We start from the raw sequence: 20,472 nt of genomic DNA, 5'->3' as shown, positions 1-20,472 counted from the left end.
AATGTTATTGGACATTGTTTGGGGGTATTTTTTGCACGAAAAGACACTGATGTGTCTACTTTCAAAAGCAGTTTTCCAATTGAAAATCGGTCCAGAAATCTTAAAGTTATGATCGTTTTATTAAATCTGAACTGAATTAATAATAGTCATACGCACTAATGGACAAAATTTAAAAAATTCATTTCAGTGTGTTGGAAGTACATTTTTGCATGGATTTTCCCAGAAGTTGATTGTGCAAAATTCAAAGAAAATTTAAAAAATTTTTAAAAATTTTAAAGATCTTCTAATACAGATTTTTGTGGGGAATTTGAAAATCTTCTTTCCACGAATTGTATGCCAAAAAAACATCATTGAAACTTAAATGTTATTGGACATTGTTTGGGGTATTTTTTGCACGAAAAGACACTGATGTGTCTACTTTCAAATACAGTTTTCCAATTGAAAATCGGTCCAGAAATCTTGAAGTTATGATCGTTTTATTAAATCACAACTGAATTAATAATAGTCATACGCACTAATGGACAAAACTTAAAAAAGTAATTTTAACGTGATAGAAGTGAATTTCGCCCTGGATTTTTCGTGAAGTTGGTAGTACGAAATTCGAAGAAAAATTCCATGTAATTTAAAGATCCTCTAATACAGATTTTTGTATCAGAATTTGAAAGTCTTCTCTCCACGAATTGTAAGCCAAAAAAAAAAAAAAAATCGTTGAGACTAAAATGTTATTGAACATTGTCTGGTGTATTTTTTTTCACGAAAAGACGCTGATGTTTCTACTTTCAAATTCACTTTTCCGATTGAAATCGGTTGAGAAATCTCGAAGTTATGATCGTTTTAATAAATCACAACTGAATTAATAATACTCATACGCCCCAATGAACAAATGTTAAAATTTTAATTTCTTTGCCAAAGCTTTAAATTTTGATCGGTATTTTACGAAAATTTTATTATGCATCAACGAAAGAGCAATTTCATGGAATTTAAAGATCTTCCAATGCAGATTTTTGTGGGAATTTAAAAAAAAAAATTCTTCCAACAAATTTTCAACCCAAGAAACAATGTTCGAACTAAAATGTTATGGGGTATTACGTCATGTGTATTTTTACATGACAACACCCTGATATGTCTACTTTCAAATGCAGTTTTCAAATTGAAAATCGACCAAGAAATCTTGAAGTTATGATCACTTAATTAAAACAACTCCTGAATTAATAACACTCATACGCACCAATGGACAAAACTTAAAAACAAAAATAACAAGGTGATGGAAGTACATTTTGGTATGGATTTTTCCAGAAGTTGATTGTGCAAAATTCGAAGAATGATATGTCTGCTTTCAAATACAGTTTTCAAATTGAAAAACGGTACAGAAATCTCGAAGTTATGATCGTTTTATTAAAACACAACTGAATTAATAACACTCAACGCACCAATGGACAAAACTTAAAAAATTAATTTCAGTGTATTGAAAGTACATTTTTGCATGGATTTTTCCAGAAGTTGATAGTACGAAATTCGAAAAATAATTTCTAGTAATTCAAAGATCCTCCAATACAGATTTTTGTGGGGGGATTTGAAAGTCTTCTCTCCACGAATTGTAAGCAAAAAAATCGTTGAGACTAAAATGTTATTGAACATTGTCTGGTGTATTTTTTTTTCACGAAAAGACACTGATTTGTCTACTTTCAAATTCACTTTTCCGATTGAAAATCGGTTCAGAAATTTTGAAGTTATGATCGTTTTATTAAATCACAACTGAATTAATAACACTCATACGCACCAATGGACAAAACTTAAAAATTAATTTCAGGGTGATGGAAGTACATTTTGGTATGGATTTTTCGAGAAATTGGTAGTACATTATTCCAAGAAAAATTCCTGGCGGTTTAGTGGCCTTCCCTCAATGTGTTTTTAGGAACTCTTTAGGAGGATTCCATAATGGATTTTTAATGAATGTTTAGAGTCTTTTGAATTTATACTCATTTTGGTCCTAGAAAATCTTTTAAAACCTGAAAGACTTTGTATCTGCAGGAGCCCCTTTTAAAGCTCTAACAACCATATAATGCTCTTAGGCTGCAAATACATAAAAAGCTTGAAGTCATGGCTAGGCATATTAATGCCAAATTATAATGAAAAACGACGGCAGGATTTTAGTGCGGCTCTGTAATTCCTTTGTGAAATGTCACAAAATAGGCCGTGCCATGACTTCAAGCTTCTTATGTACTTAGCCCTTTAGAAGAACTTTCAAAAAGTATTTTTTATTTCGTTTTCGTATCTCGTCATTCTTTGGATGAAAATTTTCGTGGCTTTTCAATCTGTAAAGATGATGTATGCATGCATGTATTTCTGAGAGTGTATTAGTAACTGTAAACGACATCTAATGGTGTTATTATTACATCAAACGAAAGCTCTAATAAGAGTAATGACATCATATCTATAAAAAAACCCCAACTTAAGAGGGATGTTCAGAGACTTTGATATATTGCTCAGAAGGAAAACGAATATGGGTGTAAATTTCACACAAACAGTCTAATAGCAAAAAAACGATGTCTAGAAATTTCATTGAAATATCACACCCTCTCCATAGCTACTCGTGTTTTCATTCATAATTTTGCTAGACTTTTTTTTCTCATATCCTTGTTCGTCCTCACGCCTGAGTACTTGTTGGGAATTCGTACTAGTCACGAATATTTTGTTTTTTTTTTTGCAAAATTTTATTATTCTCTGCCAAATGTGGGTCATGCAGCCAGCCAATCAACAAGGACCATGACGCATAGCTAGAAAATGAATTTATATTGTTTTGAATTTGGCGACAAGTAAAGTGGAGGGGAGGGTGTAAACAGGATAGATTGCCCAGCAACATGGAAATGTGGTTCTAAAGAAAAAAAAATGCTTAATGGTACTTTAAGAGAAGTTTTCGGAAATCCTTATTTCATACCGATAAAAACACTGAACAGTATGTGAGGGAGGTACCAGAAGGAATGGTCCGATCCCTACCATTTTATAACAAATCTTGTGTTGATGGAAATATTGAGATGTGGCAAGTCTGAATGGAATCAGATGTTAATTTCGCGTTTTAAGAGCTTCATGAATATTCAAAATTTTGACCCTTTGTGGGGGAGGTACTAGAAGGAGTGGACCAATATATCCCATCTTCACACCAGACCTTGGGCTAATAAAAATATTGTGATGTTCGTAATTTGAAGAGAATCAGAAGCTTATTTCGGATTTTATAATCGTTTTGGTTATTCAAAATTTTGACCCTTTGTGGGGGAGGTACCAGAAGGAATGGTCCGATATATTCTATATTTATAACAGACTTTGTTATAATGAAAATATTGTGATGTGCAAAGTCTGAATGGAATCGGATGTACTTTTCGTGTTTTATGAGCTTCATGAATATTCAAAATTTTGACCCTTTGTGGGGGAGTTACCAGAAGGAGTTGACCGATATATTCCATATTCGCACCGGTCCTTGGGTTAATGCAAATATTGGGATGTGTGAAATTTGAAGACAATCGGACTCATAGATCACATTTTATGAGAGTTGTAATTATTCAAAATTTTGACCCCTTGGGGGGTTGGTACTTGATGGAGTGCACCAATATTGTCCATTTTCGCACCTGACCTAGCACTGATGCAAATATTAGGATTTACAAAGTTGGAACAAAATCGGATTATCCTTTCACTTTCCGTGCAGTAAATTATTTCCTTTGAAAATGTTGACATTTTGTGTGGGAGGTACGAGAAGGAGTGGACCGATATTGCTTATCTCCAAACTCGATCTAAGCTTGACAATAATATTACGATGTACCAAGTTTGAATCAAATCGTATACTCCCTTCGAGAGTTATCGTGCACACCAACCAGACAGACAGACAGACAGTCGGATGGATGGATGGACGGACGAACATCTCTAGATCACCTCCAAATGTCCTGAAACGGATTTGATTCAAAGAGGCCTAGGGTCTCAAACCGCTATTTCGATGAGGCATGTTTTGGCCGTATCAAATGATATATAACCTCCTTAGCCATATGGCTGAGGGTATAAAAATGTAAAAATTATGGCGTTTGACTTTGTTGCAGTTTTTTTTATCTCAACCTTTATAAATAAAATTAAAAGTTATGAACGCAAAATTATTCTTGCTCCTCCAAATGTTGAAATTATTGAAGAAAATCTCCATAAATAAAAATAAGTGTTGACGTATTCCAAAATATTTTATTTTCCATAAATTCATTGAATGATGTTTCTATTCTGGGGCATAAACTTGGTGGAGAACAAAAAAAAAAAAACAAGACCAGCACCTAATTCTAATAATGATTTATATTGAATTTTGTTGTTGTTGTTTGTTGTTGGCTTTTTTTGTTGTGAGTGAGGCAAATCATTGAAAATATGTTTTTGATTTGCTTGCCTCTGAGTGAGTTAACAAATCAAAATGCTTGCCAAAATCATGTAGCCAAAATGCACCATAAATAAAAGTCCATTGAGAATTTGTTTGAGTTTCGGGCCCTATGGGATTTGTTTTTCAAATATTTTATGGCTCTTAAACAAACAAATAACTGTAATAATTTATTGTTTGATGAATTATGTACATTCTTTTTCATATTATTGCTGATGAAAGCAACATATTTGAAATATAAGAAAAGAGAAGAAAAAAATATTTTAAAAACAATGGATTTAAATAATATATACAGTTCATATAAGTCCTTCTAAAAATTACTAAATTATGCCTGATATGTCTGCTTTCAAATGCGATTTTCCGATTAAAAATCGTCGCAGAAATCTTGAAGTTATGATCAGTTTATTAGATCAACTCCTGTATTAAAAACACTCATACGCTCTAATGGACAAAAAAGAAAAAATCATTTTCTTGGCAATGGAAGCACAGTTTCGATTGGGTTTTTTTCGGGAACTTAAAAATGGAACATTCAGAGACATTTTTCAAGTCCTTAACTAATTTTAAGGAGACATTTTAAGGGAATTTTTAAATAAATGAAACTTCGTGGAGAACAAAGAAAACCACTATCACACACTCACCACTATACGACGAGCTTCGCGTTGGTACCCTGTATTTGAGGGCTTATTAAATAACAAGTAAAAAAGCAGCCAAGTTTGGCCGGAACGAATTTTTTATAAAAAAAAGCAGCTAAGTTCGGCCGGGCCGAATTTTTTATACTCTCCACCATTCGAAAGGAATTTGAAAAATTTCAACAAAGACGCTATACGAAGACGTGGTGTTGGATAGGTAATTTTTTGTGACAGGCTGTAGTAACGATTTCGAACTTCAAATACGAAATTTGAAAGAATTCCGGTGAATAATGTCGCCAAAATCATCGAAATATCGAATATCGGGAGGTACGGATATATGGAGGCTATACGAAGATGTGGACCTGCACAGACAAAATTTTGTCATAGGCTGTAGTATTCATTACGAACTTCAAATACGACATCTCAAACAATTTCGGTGAATAATGTCGCTAAAATCATGAAAACACCGAATATCGGGAGGTACGGTTATATGGGGGCTATACGAAGATGTGGACCTGCACAGACAATTTTCTGTCTTAGGCTGTGGAATTCATTACAAACTTCGAATACCAAATTTGAAACAATTTCGGTGAATAATGTCGCTAAAATCATGAAAATACCGAATATAAAGAGGTACGGTTATATGGGGGCTATACGAAGATGTGGACCTCCACAGACAATTTTCTGTCATAGGCTGTAGTATACATTACGAATTTTAAATACCGAATTTGAAACATTTCCGTCGAAAAATGTCGCTTAAATCATGAAAATACCGAATATCGGGATGTACGGTTATATGGGGGCTATACGAAGATGTGGACCTGCACAGACAATTTTCTGTCTTAGGCTGTAGTATCCATTACGAACTTCAAATATGAAATTTAAAATAATTCCGGTAAATACTGTCGCTAAAATCATGAAAATACCGAATATCGGTAGGTACCGTTATATGGGGGCTATATAAGAAAACGTGGATTGACATGGCCCATTTACGAACTCAATCTGCTTAGTGGTAAACTATGCATGCATGCAAAATTTTAGCCTTCCATCTCAATTCGTTCGAAAGACAGCGTGATTACAACAGACGGACAGACGGACATCGCTAGATCGTCTTAGAATTTTACTCTGATCCAGAATATATATACTTTATAGGGCCTATTATAAATATTTCGAGGAGTTAGAAACGAAATGACAAAGTTAATATACCCTCCATAGAATGGTGGAGGGTATAAAAATTAAATATTTAATGTTCTCGATTATAAAAGAGTTAATATATTATGAAAGCCGTAACTAGTCATCGTTGAATGTGAACTACCCAATAATCAGCTGTTGTGTCGATCAGCTGATGGACAGCTTAAAAGACTAATGTTATGTTCACACTAGCGTGTTTTGCGGTGTTAACCACCTTATGGGAGCGTTGATATGTCAAAAAATGTAAATGTTTTTTTTCAAATATGAGTAGATTTTTAAATGATTTCTTATACGACGTCATTCAAATGTTATTATAATTCGCGTTTTTTCAATATTTTTTACAAATATAAATAATTTTTCATTCAACATTTTCAATTCCAAAATTGGTTTGACAGTTCATTGTCCCAGCAGCTGTGTCGACGCGTCTACCTATATTCTTCTACCATGGTAGACAGCTTGGTAGCAGAATACAGGTAGTCGCATTGACACAGCTACTTAGACAAAGAACTGTCAAAGCGATTTTGGAATTGAAAATCTTGAATGAAAAATTATTGAAATTTGTAAAAATTTTTAAAAAATTCATTTTATAACAAAATCCGATTAACGTCGTATGAGAAAAATATAGAAATCTACTTATTTAAAAAAAAAAAAACAAAAAAAATTTAAAATTTTTTTCTCACATATTTCACCATTGAAATGTCGTCCATGTATCACACGATGTGTGGAACTTCTACACATGTGAATGTTGTCACTACATATGTAAAACCCTTATCGTATGATAACAGTTTTAGTGATGCAGAGATTATTGAACTGGGAAATAAATACAAGATCAAGCTTTTATGTTGTCTATCAGCTGACCAACACAACAGATGATTATTATAAGGGTGGTTCACATTCAACGATTTATCGTTGACCAATATCAACTTTCATAATATATCATTGTAAAAGAATACACGCATCTGGCACAATAAACTGTCAAACCAATTTTGAAATTGAATATTTTGAATGAAAAATTATTAAAATTAGTAAAAAGTTTTGAAAAATGTATATTATAACCACCTCCGATTGATGTCGTGTAGGGAAACTTATAAAAATCTACTTTTTTTTAAACATTTTTAAATTTTTTGACACATCAATGTTCCCAAGCGTTGATGCACATACCTGTATTCTTCTATTGAGAAAATTACTTAATTTTTATAAAAACTACATCTTGAGGTTTTCTATAGGAAGAATATCTCTTAAATTTTCCCCTATTCCGGAAACATTTTCATAATTCTGTATACGTCACATCTGATACAAAAACGCAATTAAGGTGTCATTTCCAAATTGTCCATAAATAAATATATATGTGTCTCCATTGGAACGCCTCATCATCACCAATATTTATGCTAATCTTTTGATGTCTCTACCGCCATTAAAATCTCATTCAAAATCTATTGACAATTTTTTTTTTTTTGAAAATTTTCTCCAAAATGAAAATGTGACGAATGAAATGAAAAAGACATTTTGAAACAACTTTGCCGAGGGTGGGGAATGAGTCAAATGATGACTTTTATATTTCCGCCTTAAAGGTGAAATTGTTTGTGGAGTGGGGGAGGGATGGGTGGATAGGCGTAAGGCATGCCATTTAGCCAAACATTTGGATTATTTCAAAAATGTTGTAGAAACAAATTATTTGATTGTCCACAAATGAGTCTCATGGGGGGGGGGGGGGGGGACTTGTGAGGCGCATTTCCCAAATGATATTTTAAGGTGTTGAATGGTAAATTGAAAATTATATTTCCAGATTCAATGCAAACAAAATATTTTTAATTAAATACGTTATCTAATGAGAAAACTCAAAAAATTCTCCTTAAAACATCCATAAATAGTTGATGTTTTTATGTCTGGACATAGACAAATTGTCAATGTTGAAATCTGTTCAAACATGTTGCTAATGGTTTGACATTTATCGGATGGGGAGATACAAGTTTCTTCGCGATATTTCAAACTTGTCAATTTTGAAATTTTGTCATTGGTGTGACGAACTTCTTTGAAAAATGGCTCACATGAACTTTTTTTTTTTTAAATTTCAAAGGTTTTTATGTGCTGTATAATAAACGTGAATTCAGCATGGGGTTCTTCAAAAATAAGCAGATTTATATAAGGTTTCCTACCCGACACCAATCGGAGGTTGTTATGATATGCATTTTTTTTAAAGAATTTTTACAAATTTTAATAATTTTTCATTTAAAAATTTTAATTTCAAAATTGATTTGACAGTTCATTGTCCCAGCAGCTGTGTCGATACGGCTACCTGTATTCATCTACCCTGATATGGAATCCCTGTAGAAGTTCACCTATGCATAGAATACCTCTAAAATGTATATTTTCTATAGAAAATCTATTGAATTTTTTTTCTCTGAAGCAGTAGCAACCTGTAGCTGCCCAATCACAAATATTTTTTTTTTGTCTGGCCCAGAGGAAAATTAAATCGTTTGGGCAAACACAAAGGCACACACATGCACACAAACTTGTAAACATTTTAGCATTTTATAGTACTACTATAACCTATTATTTTCCCATTTGTTTTCTTCTTCTTCTTGAGTTTTAAAAATAACACAGAGATCATGTTAATAAAATAAACAGCAAACAATAACAAGAACAACTATGTGGCGGTAGCTAAGCAACATGAAAAAAGGAGAAGAAGAAGAAGCCACAGCCACTACATAAATAAACAAAATTGCACAAGAAACAAAAGACAAACAAAGTTTTATTTTTATCCAGACATTATAGGGCACTGGGTTTTCAAATCATCTAATAATGGATGCAGAGGTGGGAATAGATTGAAAAAAATAAAATAAAAACAAAAAAAACATAGACCTGTTATGATTGAGGTGGTGATCAATGAAGAAATTGAAGAGAGTTGGATGGATATTTTGCTTCCCATGAGAGTTTTGTTTTTCAAAATCTTGAACCCTATGTGGAGGAGGTACCAGAAGAAATGGTCGGATCTCTATCACCTTTTTAACAGATCTTGTGTCAGTGGAAATATTGAGATGTACCAAGTCTGAATGCAAACGGATGTTAATTTCGTGTTTTATGAGCTTCATGGTTACTCAAAATTTTGACCCTTTGGGGGGAGGGACCAGAAGGAGTATGCCGATATATCCCATCATCACACCAGACCTTGGATTAATAAAAATATTGTGATGTATGTAATTTAAAGAGAATCGGATACTTATTTTAAATGTTATAATATTTTTGGTTATTCAAAACTTTGACCCTTTGTGGGGGAGGTACCAGAAGAAATGGTCCGATCTCTACCATCTTCATTACAGATCTTGTGTTAATATAAATATTGAGATTTGCCATGTTTGAATGGAATCGGATGTTGTTTTCGCGTTTTATAAGCTTCATGGCTATTCAAAATCTTGACCCTTTGTGGGGGAGGTACTAGAGGGAGTGGACCGACATATTTCATCTTCACAGCAGATCTTGTGTTAGTGAAAATAATGGCATGTGTGAAATATGAAGGGAACCGGGCGTTTTTAATAATCGTTTTGGTTATTTGAAACTTTGACCCTTTGTGGAGGAGGTACCAGAAGAAATGGTCGGATCTCTATCATCTTTATAACAGATTTTGTGTTGAATGGTGAGCAGTGCCAAGTCTGAATGGAATCGGAGGTTAATTTCGTGTTTTATGAGCTCCATGGATATTCAAAATTTTGACCCTTTGTGGGAGAGGTACCAAAAGGAGTGGACCGATATTGTTCATTTTCGCACCTGACCTAGCATTGATGGAAGTATTAGGATTTGCAAAGTTGAAGCAAAATCGGATGATCCATTCTCTTTCTGTGCAGTTAAGTATTTTCTTTGAAAATGTTGACATTTTGTGGGGCAGGTACCAGAAGAAGTGGACCGATATTGTCCATCTCCGAAGTCGATCCAATTTTGACAATAATATTACGATGTACCAAGTTTGGATCAAATCGGATACTCCCTTCGAGAGTTGTCGTGCGCACCAGCCAGGCAGACGGATTGAAACGGATTGGCTAAAAAGAGACCTAGGGTCTAAAACCGCTATTTCGACAAAGCACGTTTTGGCTGTATTAAACGATGTATACCCTCTCTAGCCATATGGCTGGGGGTATAAAAATGAACTTGTTCATTGAAGGAAGCGACTTCTGATTACTAATAAAGCGAGTAAATACAATATTTGGAGATAATTGATATAGATCATGTTTACATCTAAGCCCTTTACCACGGTAAAAAAAAAACACGGCCATGAATAATTCTAAAGTCACCTTAAAATTTCCTTTGCACAATTCACTGAAAGGAACCAAATGAACTAGTTCATTAAAGGGAGCTACTTCCCATCAATAATCAAGCGAACAAAAATAAAACATTTACAACTGACCGATTTAGGCCACGTTTACATTGAAGCCTTTTACAAGAGTAAAGACCTCTATTATGAATAATTCTGAATTCCCCATAAAATTGTCATTGCAATACCCCCATGTTTTGCAACCGCCATCATGAAGATAAAACAAAGTGGAGCAATAAATATTGTTATCAATATTTTACCTTTTTTTTTTGACAACATATGCGCAGTTTTATTGACTTTGCAAATAACCGAAAAGTGTTTTGAACTGCATATTTGCCAATGTTGATATCATTTTGGGAACGGATGTTAATATTTGGGGGAAAAATAAATATATTTTATCATAAAAGTCATGCAAACAAAGCAACATATATTTACGAAATATGGGTGAGATAAAAAACTGCAACAAAGTCAAAAGTCATAATTTTAACACTTTTTTAAAAACATTTATTGAATGAAAGCAACAAATGTCGAAAATTGCATCAAATTTTAGAATAAGTTTAGATTTGTTCGAATTGGTCGTCTTTGGCACGAATTATGGCCTTCAAACGGCCAATGAAACCGCCCGTCACACGCTGCCTGAATGTTGCTCTGCGGTATTTTGGTCCATTTCCGGCGAAGCGCTTGCTTGAGGTGATCGACACTTTGGTATTTTTAGTGCCAACCTTGCGTTCCAAAATACTCCAGACACAATATTCCAACGGATTGGTATCCAGAGATTTTGCGGGCCATTGTGCGCTGGAATTGTAACCTCATTCTTGGGTGGCGTGTGCTGAGTGCGATAGTGCTGAATCCTGTTGGAATGTCCACGCCGACATTGACAAATAATCCATGAAGTTGGCAGTATTAATAACCCTTTTTATTAAAACATGATATGTATAAAAAAGACTTAAATCAGCTTCGTTTTCATTTTCCCCACCTTTTCTTTGTTGTCTAGTGTAAAAATTCACTTTTTATTTTCCATTCAAAGAACTATTCAACAAATTCCCTTTGTTGCATTACTCTTTCTCTTTCATTATCATAACAATGAGCGGTACGGTACTTTGTGTTGTACTCTTTCATTAACAGCAACTGGGCATACTCATTTCTCTTTTGTTGCAATGAGTTAAGGGAAAATTGTGAGTAGCACGCTCCCCACTAACTATGCAATTACACAAAGAAATAAAAACAACAATAACGCAAAGCAACAATTCAAGAGACCGGCTACTTAGAAGAGTATACAATAATAACAACAGCAGCAACAACAAGAACAAACTAAACCCCCCAATACAGCCAACAGTGTATGTTGCCGTTTCCTTTTTGTTACTGTTTATTAGCACTCTCCATGGTAAACATGCTGAGACAGACCCCCCTTATGTTTTGAAAGCGTTTGTGTGTGTGTGCTTTTTAGTGAAGAGCTTAACACCACTATTAACAGAGAAAACTTAGTTTGGATGGTGGAGGGTGGTCATAATTGTTGTTGTTTTTGCTGCTGGTTTGTGAGCAAAAGAGCAACCATTTGTTGTGCATTTTTTTGGCCAGAGCGAATTTATATTTTATATTTTCTTACACGAAAAAGCACGAACAGAGACAGAACATCGTGATACACAAACGGAAGTAGACGATATACGATTATTGCGCGCATTATATTTTTTCGCTTTCGGTTTCGAAAACGAAAGGTACAAAACGATAGAATATTTTCATATAACGAATTAATAAGACGGATACAAAGCGATTTTTTAAATAAAGAAAATAAAAATCGTTTGGAAAAGTATTTGCCATTACAAAAAAAAAGAAAAGAAGAGTATAAAGGTGTGTGTAAAGAAAATTATTTAGTAAACGGAAATTAATAACGAAAAGTATAAAATAATAAATGATGTGGCCATTTTAAAAAAGTGAACAAATTTATTAAAAAAAAAAACAAAAAAAATATAAAAATTGGTTATTGTGAAATAAAAAAAAATAAAAGCCATAAAATAAATAAAAACTATTACACTAGGAAAAATGCAAAATAAGAACTTTAGACTAAAAAATTAATATTTATAATTATAATTCTTATAATATAATAAAAAGGAACTGAATATAATATTAGAGCATACCAATAAAGATAAATAAATAAACAAAGTGTTACAAATATGAAACTTAATTAAAAAAGAAAAAATATAAATAGAATAAAAATAAATGTAATTTAAAAAAATATTTAATAAAAAATGGAAAGGAGAGTAAAATTAAAAAAATTAAAAATACCAAAAAAAAAAATAATAATTATGACAATAAAAAAATATAAAAAAAAGTCTTGAAAATATTAAACAAAAATATAGCAAAGGAAATAAAAAACCAAAAATATTTAGAAAATTAAATACAAACTAATAAATAAATTATAAAAAAATGTGCTAATTATAAAAGCGAACGAAATATATATTAAAATATATATATTAAAAAATAAACATAAATTAAAAAAAAAAAAATAAATAAAAATATTAAAAAAAATATCTCAAAAAATATTTATGGCAAATTTTAAAATATTAAAACATAGAAACAAAAAAAAAAATCAAAATATAAAAAAATTAATAACAAAATATTTTAAAATTAAAAAAATAAAAATAATTTAAAATTTCAGTAAAGAAAGAAAAACAAATAATTTTTAAATGAAAAATACTAAATAAATGAATTAATATTTGAAAATAAATAATGGATTAATATTTAAAAATAAAAAAATTATACATAAAACAAAAAATTTCATCTTCTTTGTTTTCCGACCCTGTTTATATACCCTCAGCTTTATGGCTACAGAGTGTATATATCATTTGATACGGCCAAAACATGCCTAGTCGAAATAACGCTTTTAGACCTCTCTCTTTGGACCAAATCAGGACATTTGAAGTCGATCTAACGATGTCCGATTGTCTGTCCGGCTGGCTGGTGGGCACGATAACTCTCGAAGGGATTATCCGATTTGATCCAAACTTCGTACATCGTAATATTATTGTCAAACTTAGATCAAGTTGAGAGATGAGCAATATCGCTCCACTCCTTCTGGTATCTCCTCCACAAAATGACATAATTTTCAAAGAAAATAATTTACTGCACAGAAAGAGAAAGGATCATACGATTTTGCTTTAACTTTGCAAATCCTAATATTTGCATCAGTGCTAGGTCAGGTGAGAAAATAGACGATATCGCTTCACTCCATCAAGTACCTCCCGCACAAAGGGGGAATAATTGTGAATAATTATAGCTCTTATAAAATGTGTTGTAAGAGTCCGATTGTCTTCAAATTACACACAATCACAATATTTTTATTAACCCTAGATCTGGTGTGAGGATGGAATATATCGGTCCACTTCTTCTGGTACCTCCCCCATAAAAGGGTCAACATTTTGAATATTCATGAAGCTAATAAAACTCGAAATTATCATCCGATTTCATTCCAGACTTGGTACATCTAAATTTTTTTATAAACACAAGATCTGTTATAAATATGGTAGAGATCGTACCATTTCTTCTGGTACCTCCCCCACAAAGGCTTAAAATTTCGAAAAACCAAAACGTTTATAAAATCCAAAATAAGCATCCGGTTGTCTTTATATTTCACACATCACAATATTTTTATTAACCCAAGGTCTGCTGTGAGGATGAAATATATCGGTCCACTCCTTCGGGTACCTCCCCCACAAAGGGTCAACATTTGTAATATCCTTGAAGGTCATAGAACGCGAAAATAACGCCCGATTCCATTAAGACTTGGCACATCTCAATATTTCCATCAACACAAGATCTGTTACAAAAATGGTAGAGATCAGACCATTCCTTCTGGTACCTCCCCCACAAAGGGTTCAAGACTTTAAAAAACAAAACGCTCATAGAAAGCGAAGTAAGCTTCAAATTCTCCTCAAATTTTGTAAATCGGTCGGCAAAACCGACTGATACTACTTTTTACTTTTTAAATTGAAATTTGCCAATATTTTTGAAAAAAAAAAAAAAAATTTTTTTTTTCAAAAATTTTTCCCAATCCAAAATTTCCTCAACATTCCAGGCCTGGAAATACCAAACATTACAAATTTCTAAACTCGCATTCAATTTACTCAATTCTGTAAAAAAAAACACAACTTTTCAGTTTTCCGGCATGGGCGAAAAAGTATTGAATTACATATGAATAACAACAACAACAATAATAATAACCAGTCCTCCTTCTTCTTCTCCTCCTCCTCGTTAGCGGCAAGTGAATCATAATCCGCACAAACACACACACAAACTGCAACAAATAAAGCTGGAATTGAAAAACAACAACAAGAACGAAAACTAAACTATAACAACAACAAAATGTCAATGTTCGATAAATACTATGAAAATGCAACAACAAAAATCCACAACAACAACAAGTGATAACTAAGTGAATTTTTTTTTTTAAAAAAAGCTCTCCAGAAAAAAAAGTGAAAATAAATTTTGTAACCCACTTTTAAAACTCCCAAACATAAAACTGATATGGCGGACTTCTCGGTAGAACCACACAGCAAAAGCGGTGATAAATCAACGTCCATGGAAAATCCACAAACAAATAGAACAACAAACAGCCAAAGCAAACACAGAGATTCATATTCAAATGACGATGCAGATGATGATGATGTCGTTTATCATTTAAAACAGTGTTATCGCAGAGTTCCAAAATCCAAATCCTCCTCCGAAGAAGAAAAACAAGAACACCACCACCGAAGAAGACGCCGACAATGTAATCCAAGTGCTATCGGTGGTTCCACAAATTCGTGTCACTTTAGAGCGTCTTCTTCTTCTCCACTGCCAACTTCAAATGCCCTGCATAAGCATTTTTCCTGCTGCAGCCTTCGTCTTGGCATTGGTGGTGGGCTCATGGTCATGCCATGGCGTCATTGTCTGATAATCGCCTCCGTACTGGTGCTATTCCATGCCATGTCGACCACACTGGCTGCACCTCAGTCATGTATTCTCTGTGATAAAAATGATTTACAATCCAAAGATCCGCAAACGAATTACGAAGAGTTTCTGTTCGAACATCAGGTGACGCGGCAGGATGCAATAAATGCGCTGAAGCAGTTGAATGAGAGCTTCTATGATGGTGAGTATGTGGAAAATAAATGAAACACAAGAAATTTTTAGAATTTCTAGCTGTAGCTAAAAATATTCAGAAAATTTTGAAACTAAAAATCGATATTTAAAAAAAAAATTGGAAAGAAAATCTAATATTCAGCTCCTTTTTTCGAAAACCACAAGAAATTTGTGGAATTTCTGGAGAATATAGAAATATTCAGAAATCACTGTAGCTTCCGAACGAAATGAAGTAGGTTGATAAACTTTTACTCAAATGTGTATTATGTCTGCAGGACTTTTGGTATTGAAAATGGGCCATGTAGGTCCACGCCTTCGTATAGCCCCCATGCAACGGTACCCCCCGATATTCGGTATTTTGATGATTTTAGCGACATTATTTACCGGAATTTTTTCAAATTTTGTGATTGAAATTCGTAATAGATACTACAGCCTATGACAGAAAATTGTCTGGGCAGGTCCATTTATAACCCCCAAGGTACCTCCCAATATTCAGTATTTTGATGATTTTAGCTACATTATAAATAGATTTTTTTTCAAGTTTCGCATTTGAATATTGTAATAGCTTGTGACAAAAGTTGCCGATGCAGGTCCAAGTCGTCGTATAGACCCTAATATACGATTACATTCGGTATTTTTAAGATTTTAACAGAATTTTTAAGGGATTTTATTTTTTTGAGAATTGTTAAATTTGTACCAAATGGTGGAGGGTATTCAAAGTTCGGCCCGGCCGAACTTACAGCTTTTCTACTTGTTTGTATTCTCACCTTTATTCTTTCTACTGGTTCGTTTCTCCGCTATCTTTCGGTTTTCCCGCTTTACTGAATTTAAAAGTATTTTTTCAATGTCGACAGATTTCAAAACAATTCTTGTTTTCTTGTTTTCAGGTCTCCAATCCGATAGTTCCTGCAATGCTGTGCGCTGTACGGAAAAGGTCAACAAATATTGTCTGGGACCACAATTCATCAACGATCATTGTTATTGTGAATTTGGACATAGTACTGGTAAGTAAGAGAGAGTGTGAGAGAGAGAGAGAAACACAGAATAACACGTAAGATAAATGACAAACCGTTAACCAAATGACAAATGGACAGGCAGTCGTTTTGTGTGAAAAAGGCGGCCACAAAGGAATCTTAAACTGAGTCATGGCTTTAAAAGCAAAAAAACTTCACATCAAAAGGGGGCTTCTTTGAACAGATTATGAGTAACTTTAAAGCCCATTCAGAGCATAAAAATAATGAAAACCAGTAAAGAAAGTCTTAAAGTCGGGCGGGGCCGACTTTATGATACCCTACACCACTTTGCTAACTTAGTAGAGCTCCGCATAACAATTAAAAGTTTTTATGGGAGAATTCAAACATACACGCTATGATTATAATTTAAAGTTCAAAGGACTAAATATGCCGAAGCATTTGTATTTTTTAAATTCGGATTCGTATTGCCCATTTGGTGCTCAATTAATTTGAAATCGGATAAAGATATATATATGGGAGCTATATCCAAATCGGAAGCGATCTCCATAAAATTTTACAAAGATATTTCTGAGCTGTTTTTGATATATTTCCCCAAATATTGTTGTTACGGAGTGCATATTACGGCTGTGGGTAACAAATATAATAAATCGGATGAACAATATATATGGGAGCTATATCTACATCTGAACCGATCTTCACCAAATTTGACACACTAGCTTCTAGACAAAATTCGGTTCTAATTGCCAAATTCCATCCCATTTGGAAAAATATTAGACGTTTGGTGCACAATATAAGGTAAATCGGACGAAGTTATATATGGCAGCTATATCCAAATCTGAACCGATCTCGATAAAATTCGGCACATGTATTTCTGGGCTGTATTTTATATATTTCCCCAAATATTGTTGATATAGAGTGCATATTACGGCTGCGGAGGACAAAAATACAACAAATCGGATGAACAATGTATATGGGAGCTATAGCTATATCTGAACCGATTTCGATCAAATTTGGCATACTTATTTTCAGGCCTAATTTGGTTGTATGTGCAAAATTCCATACTATTCGGGTTGATATTACACGTTTGGTGCCCAATAAAAGGCAAATCGGACGAAGATATATATGGGAGCTACATCTAAATTTTGACCGATTATCTCCAATTTCAAAAGGGTTCGTCCTTGGGCCAAACAAATGATTTGTGCAAAATTTCATCTGGATAGGGCAATAAATGCGAACTGTACTTTGTTTACAAAAATACATGGACATACGGGCAGATAGACAGACAGACGGACGGACATGCATAAATCGACTCAGAATGCGATTCTATGCAGATCATCAAAAGGAACTATGGGTCTATCTCGTTTCCTTTTGCCTGTTACAAACAAATGCACAAAGACATAATACCCTGACCACTTTGTGGTGTAGGGTATAATTATGAGGCATTATTTGCCAAACTTAATTACCTGATAATGCAGTTAATAATTAACGGATGTTTGGTGATGCTTTCCCGTTCAAAATTTCCTTCAAAACCCTTGCAGGTAGCCAGATTTTAAAATGTTAGTTTTTTGAACTCTTATTATTTTTTAAATGTTACTCGTTTTTTGAAACCTTGTCTTAGTCATGTTCAACCTTTTTTTTCGTCGGGCCTGCATTGCCTCCATCGTCGGCATTGTTTGGAGGCAACATGGAGGACACATTAAACAAAGATCCAGTCATCTGGAAACATTCTGATTGTCGTAAATATTTATTTTTTATATCATCCAGAAATGCAATTCCACATAGGCATAAATGTATACAAACAGACGCAGGCACACACTTCGAGATTGAGTCATTTCTCAATTACCTTCTTTGGAATTTTATTTTGATTTTTTTGCTATAGAATATCCATAACCAAATAGCCCACGTCACTAACTTGATCCATGTAAATCTGAGGAATTCGTGACAGTTTTATCTGTCGCTGATAATTGAAATGAAGCATGGAGAGTATGCGGATTGCAAAGCAAATGGAGCAAGAATATGCAGGCTAAGGTAATGTGAGAGGAGAGTTAAAAATTTAGAAAATATTAAATACTTTGGGATCAGCGTTTTTTTAGGGATGCCGGTAAATTGACTGCTTAGTCTCACATATTCTCAAAAAATTAATTTTATTTATTTAAATATTCGAGCAGAATTCTATACCCACAGTAAGAACATTTTTCTCGAGAGAGATCATTTCTCAAACCATGAATAAATGAATGGAAATAATTTGCAAATGTGGTAACACTGATGGGTCTTTTTCGTACCTTCTGCACCCTATTTGTTGTGATGCCAAAGACCTAAAATGGTAAAGACTAGACAAAATGCATTCTGAGCAAATGGTTTGTGTCTATACTGTCTGGGTAACAGCTTATGGCAGGACCATGTTAATATAAAAAAATTTATTTGTAGAAAAAAATGACAAACAAAAGTTTGAAAAATCCAAAAATTGGGTTTCAAAATTCTATTCCATAGACTTTCCAAATTAATTGCATATTGCCTAAGCGGTTTAAATCGCATAACATTTCTAACTATGTTGTTACAATATCATAACAACAGAGGTATTTTCAGAGGGTTGCCATATCTTGACTCTGTCTTGTCCCATCTTTATACTTCTATGTCTTTGGTGATGCAAATTGACGCAAATTTAAAGTGCTTTTGTTTTTTTTATACCCTCCACCATAGTATGAAGGGTATATAAAGTTTGTCATTTCGTTTGTAACAACTTGATATATACATTTTAGAACCCACAAAGTATATATATTCTTGATCAGCATAAAATTCTATGTCGATTTAGCGATGTCCGTTCGTCTATCCGTCCGTGGAAATCACTCTAGCTTCCGAACGAAATTAAATAGATTGATAAAATTTTACTCAAACGTATATTATGTCTGCAGGACTTTTGGTATTGAAAATGGGCCATGTAGGTCCACGTTTTGGTATAGCCCCCATATAACGGTACCTCAATATATTCGGTATTTGGATGATTTTAGCGACATTATTTACCGGAATTGTTTCAAATTTGGTATTTGAAGTTCCAAATGGATACTACAGCCTATGACAGGAGATTGTATGTGCAGGTCCACGTCTTCGTATAGCCCCCATATAACATTACATCCCTATATTCGGTATTTCGATGGTCTTAGCGACACTATTCACTGGAATTGTTTATAATTTAGTAGTTGAAGTTCGTAATGGATACTACAGCCTATGGCAGAAAATTGTCTGTGCAGGTCCACGTCTTAGTATAGCCCCCATATAACGGCACCTCCCGATATTCGGTATTTTGATGAATTTAGCGACATTATTTACCGGAATAATTTCAAATTTTGTATTTGAAGTTCCTAATAGGTACTGTAACCTGTGACGGAAAATTGTCTATGCAGGTCCAGGTCTTCGTATTCTATACCTATTTACCTATACCGGTATTTTGATGATTTTAGCTAAATTATTCACCGGATTTTTTCCAAGTAAGGGCTTATGACTGAAGTTGCCTATGCAGGTCCATGTCTTGGTATAGACCCCTATATAACAGCTATATTCAGTATTTTTAAGATTTTAACAGAATTTTTAAAATCCATTTATTTATTTATTTATTTTTTTTTTGAAAATTTCCAAATTTGTTCCAAATGGTGGAGGACATTCAAAGTTCGGCCCGGCCGAACTTAATGTGCGAATACTCAAAGCGCTTATTTGGCTGGCATAAGTTATCGGCTGGCTTCTTCGTAAAGGAACAAAGCAGTTTTAGGTTGACTTAGTTCGATTTTGGCCCTAGGCTCCGTTGTTCATTTTCGAAGAAGCCAGTCAAATAAGCGCTTTTTGTATTCCCATCTTTAATGG

The 20,472-nt window shown here is 33.6% G+C and overlaps 1 protein-coding gene across 3 annotated transcripts in view; it reads left to right on the top strand.

Moving 5' to 3' along the window:
• Positions 1-12,134: 12,134 nt before the first annotated feature.
• Positions 12,135-20,472, top strand: part of LOC105262054 (uncharacterized) — a 34,133-nt gene continuing 25,795 nt past the window's right edge. The window contains exons 1-3 of one of the 3 annotated variants that reach the window (XM_059124160.1): positions 12,135-12,240; positions 14,778-15,653; positions 16,531-16,647. In XM_059124160.1, coding sequence (XP_058980143.1) covers positions 15,047-15,653; positions 16,531-16,647 — 724 coding nt within the window. In that variant the 5' untranslated portion in view covers positions 12,135-12,240; positions 14,778-15,046. Of the gene's footprint in view, positions 12,374-14,678; positions 15,654-16,530; positions 16,648-20,472 lie in introns of all 3 variants that reach the window. The other 2 variants (XM_059124159.1, XM_059124162.1) reach the window with 2 other exon arrangements.

This window comes from Musca domestica, unplaced genomic scaffold (assembly GCF_030504385.1).
Source record: "Musca domestica strain aabys unplaced genomic scaffold, Musca_domestica.polishedcontigs.V.1.1 27, whole genome shotgun sequence".
Classification (NCBI taxonomy): domain Eukaryota; kingdom Metazoa; phylum Arthropoda; class Insecta; order Diptera; family Muscidae; genus Musca; species Musca domestica.
The sequence above is the reverse complement of the archived record's forward strand: the minus strand, read 5'-3'. Positions and strand labels throughout refer to the sequence as shown.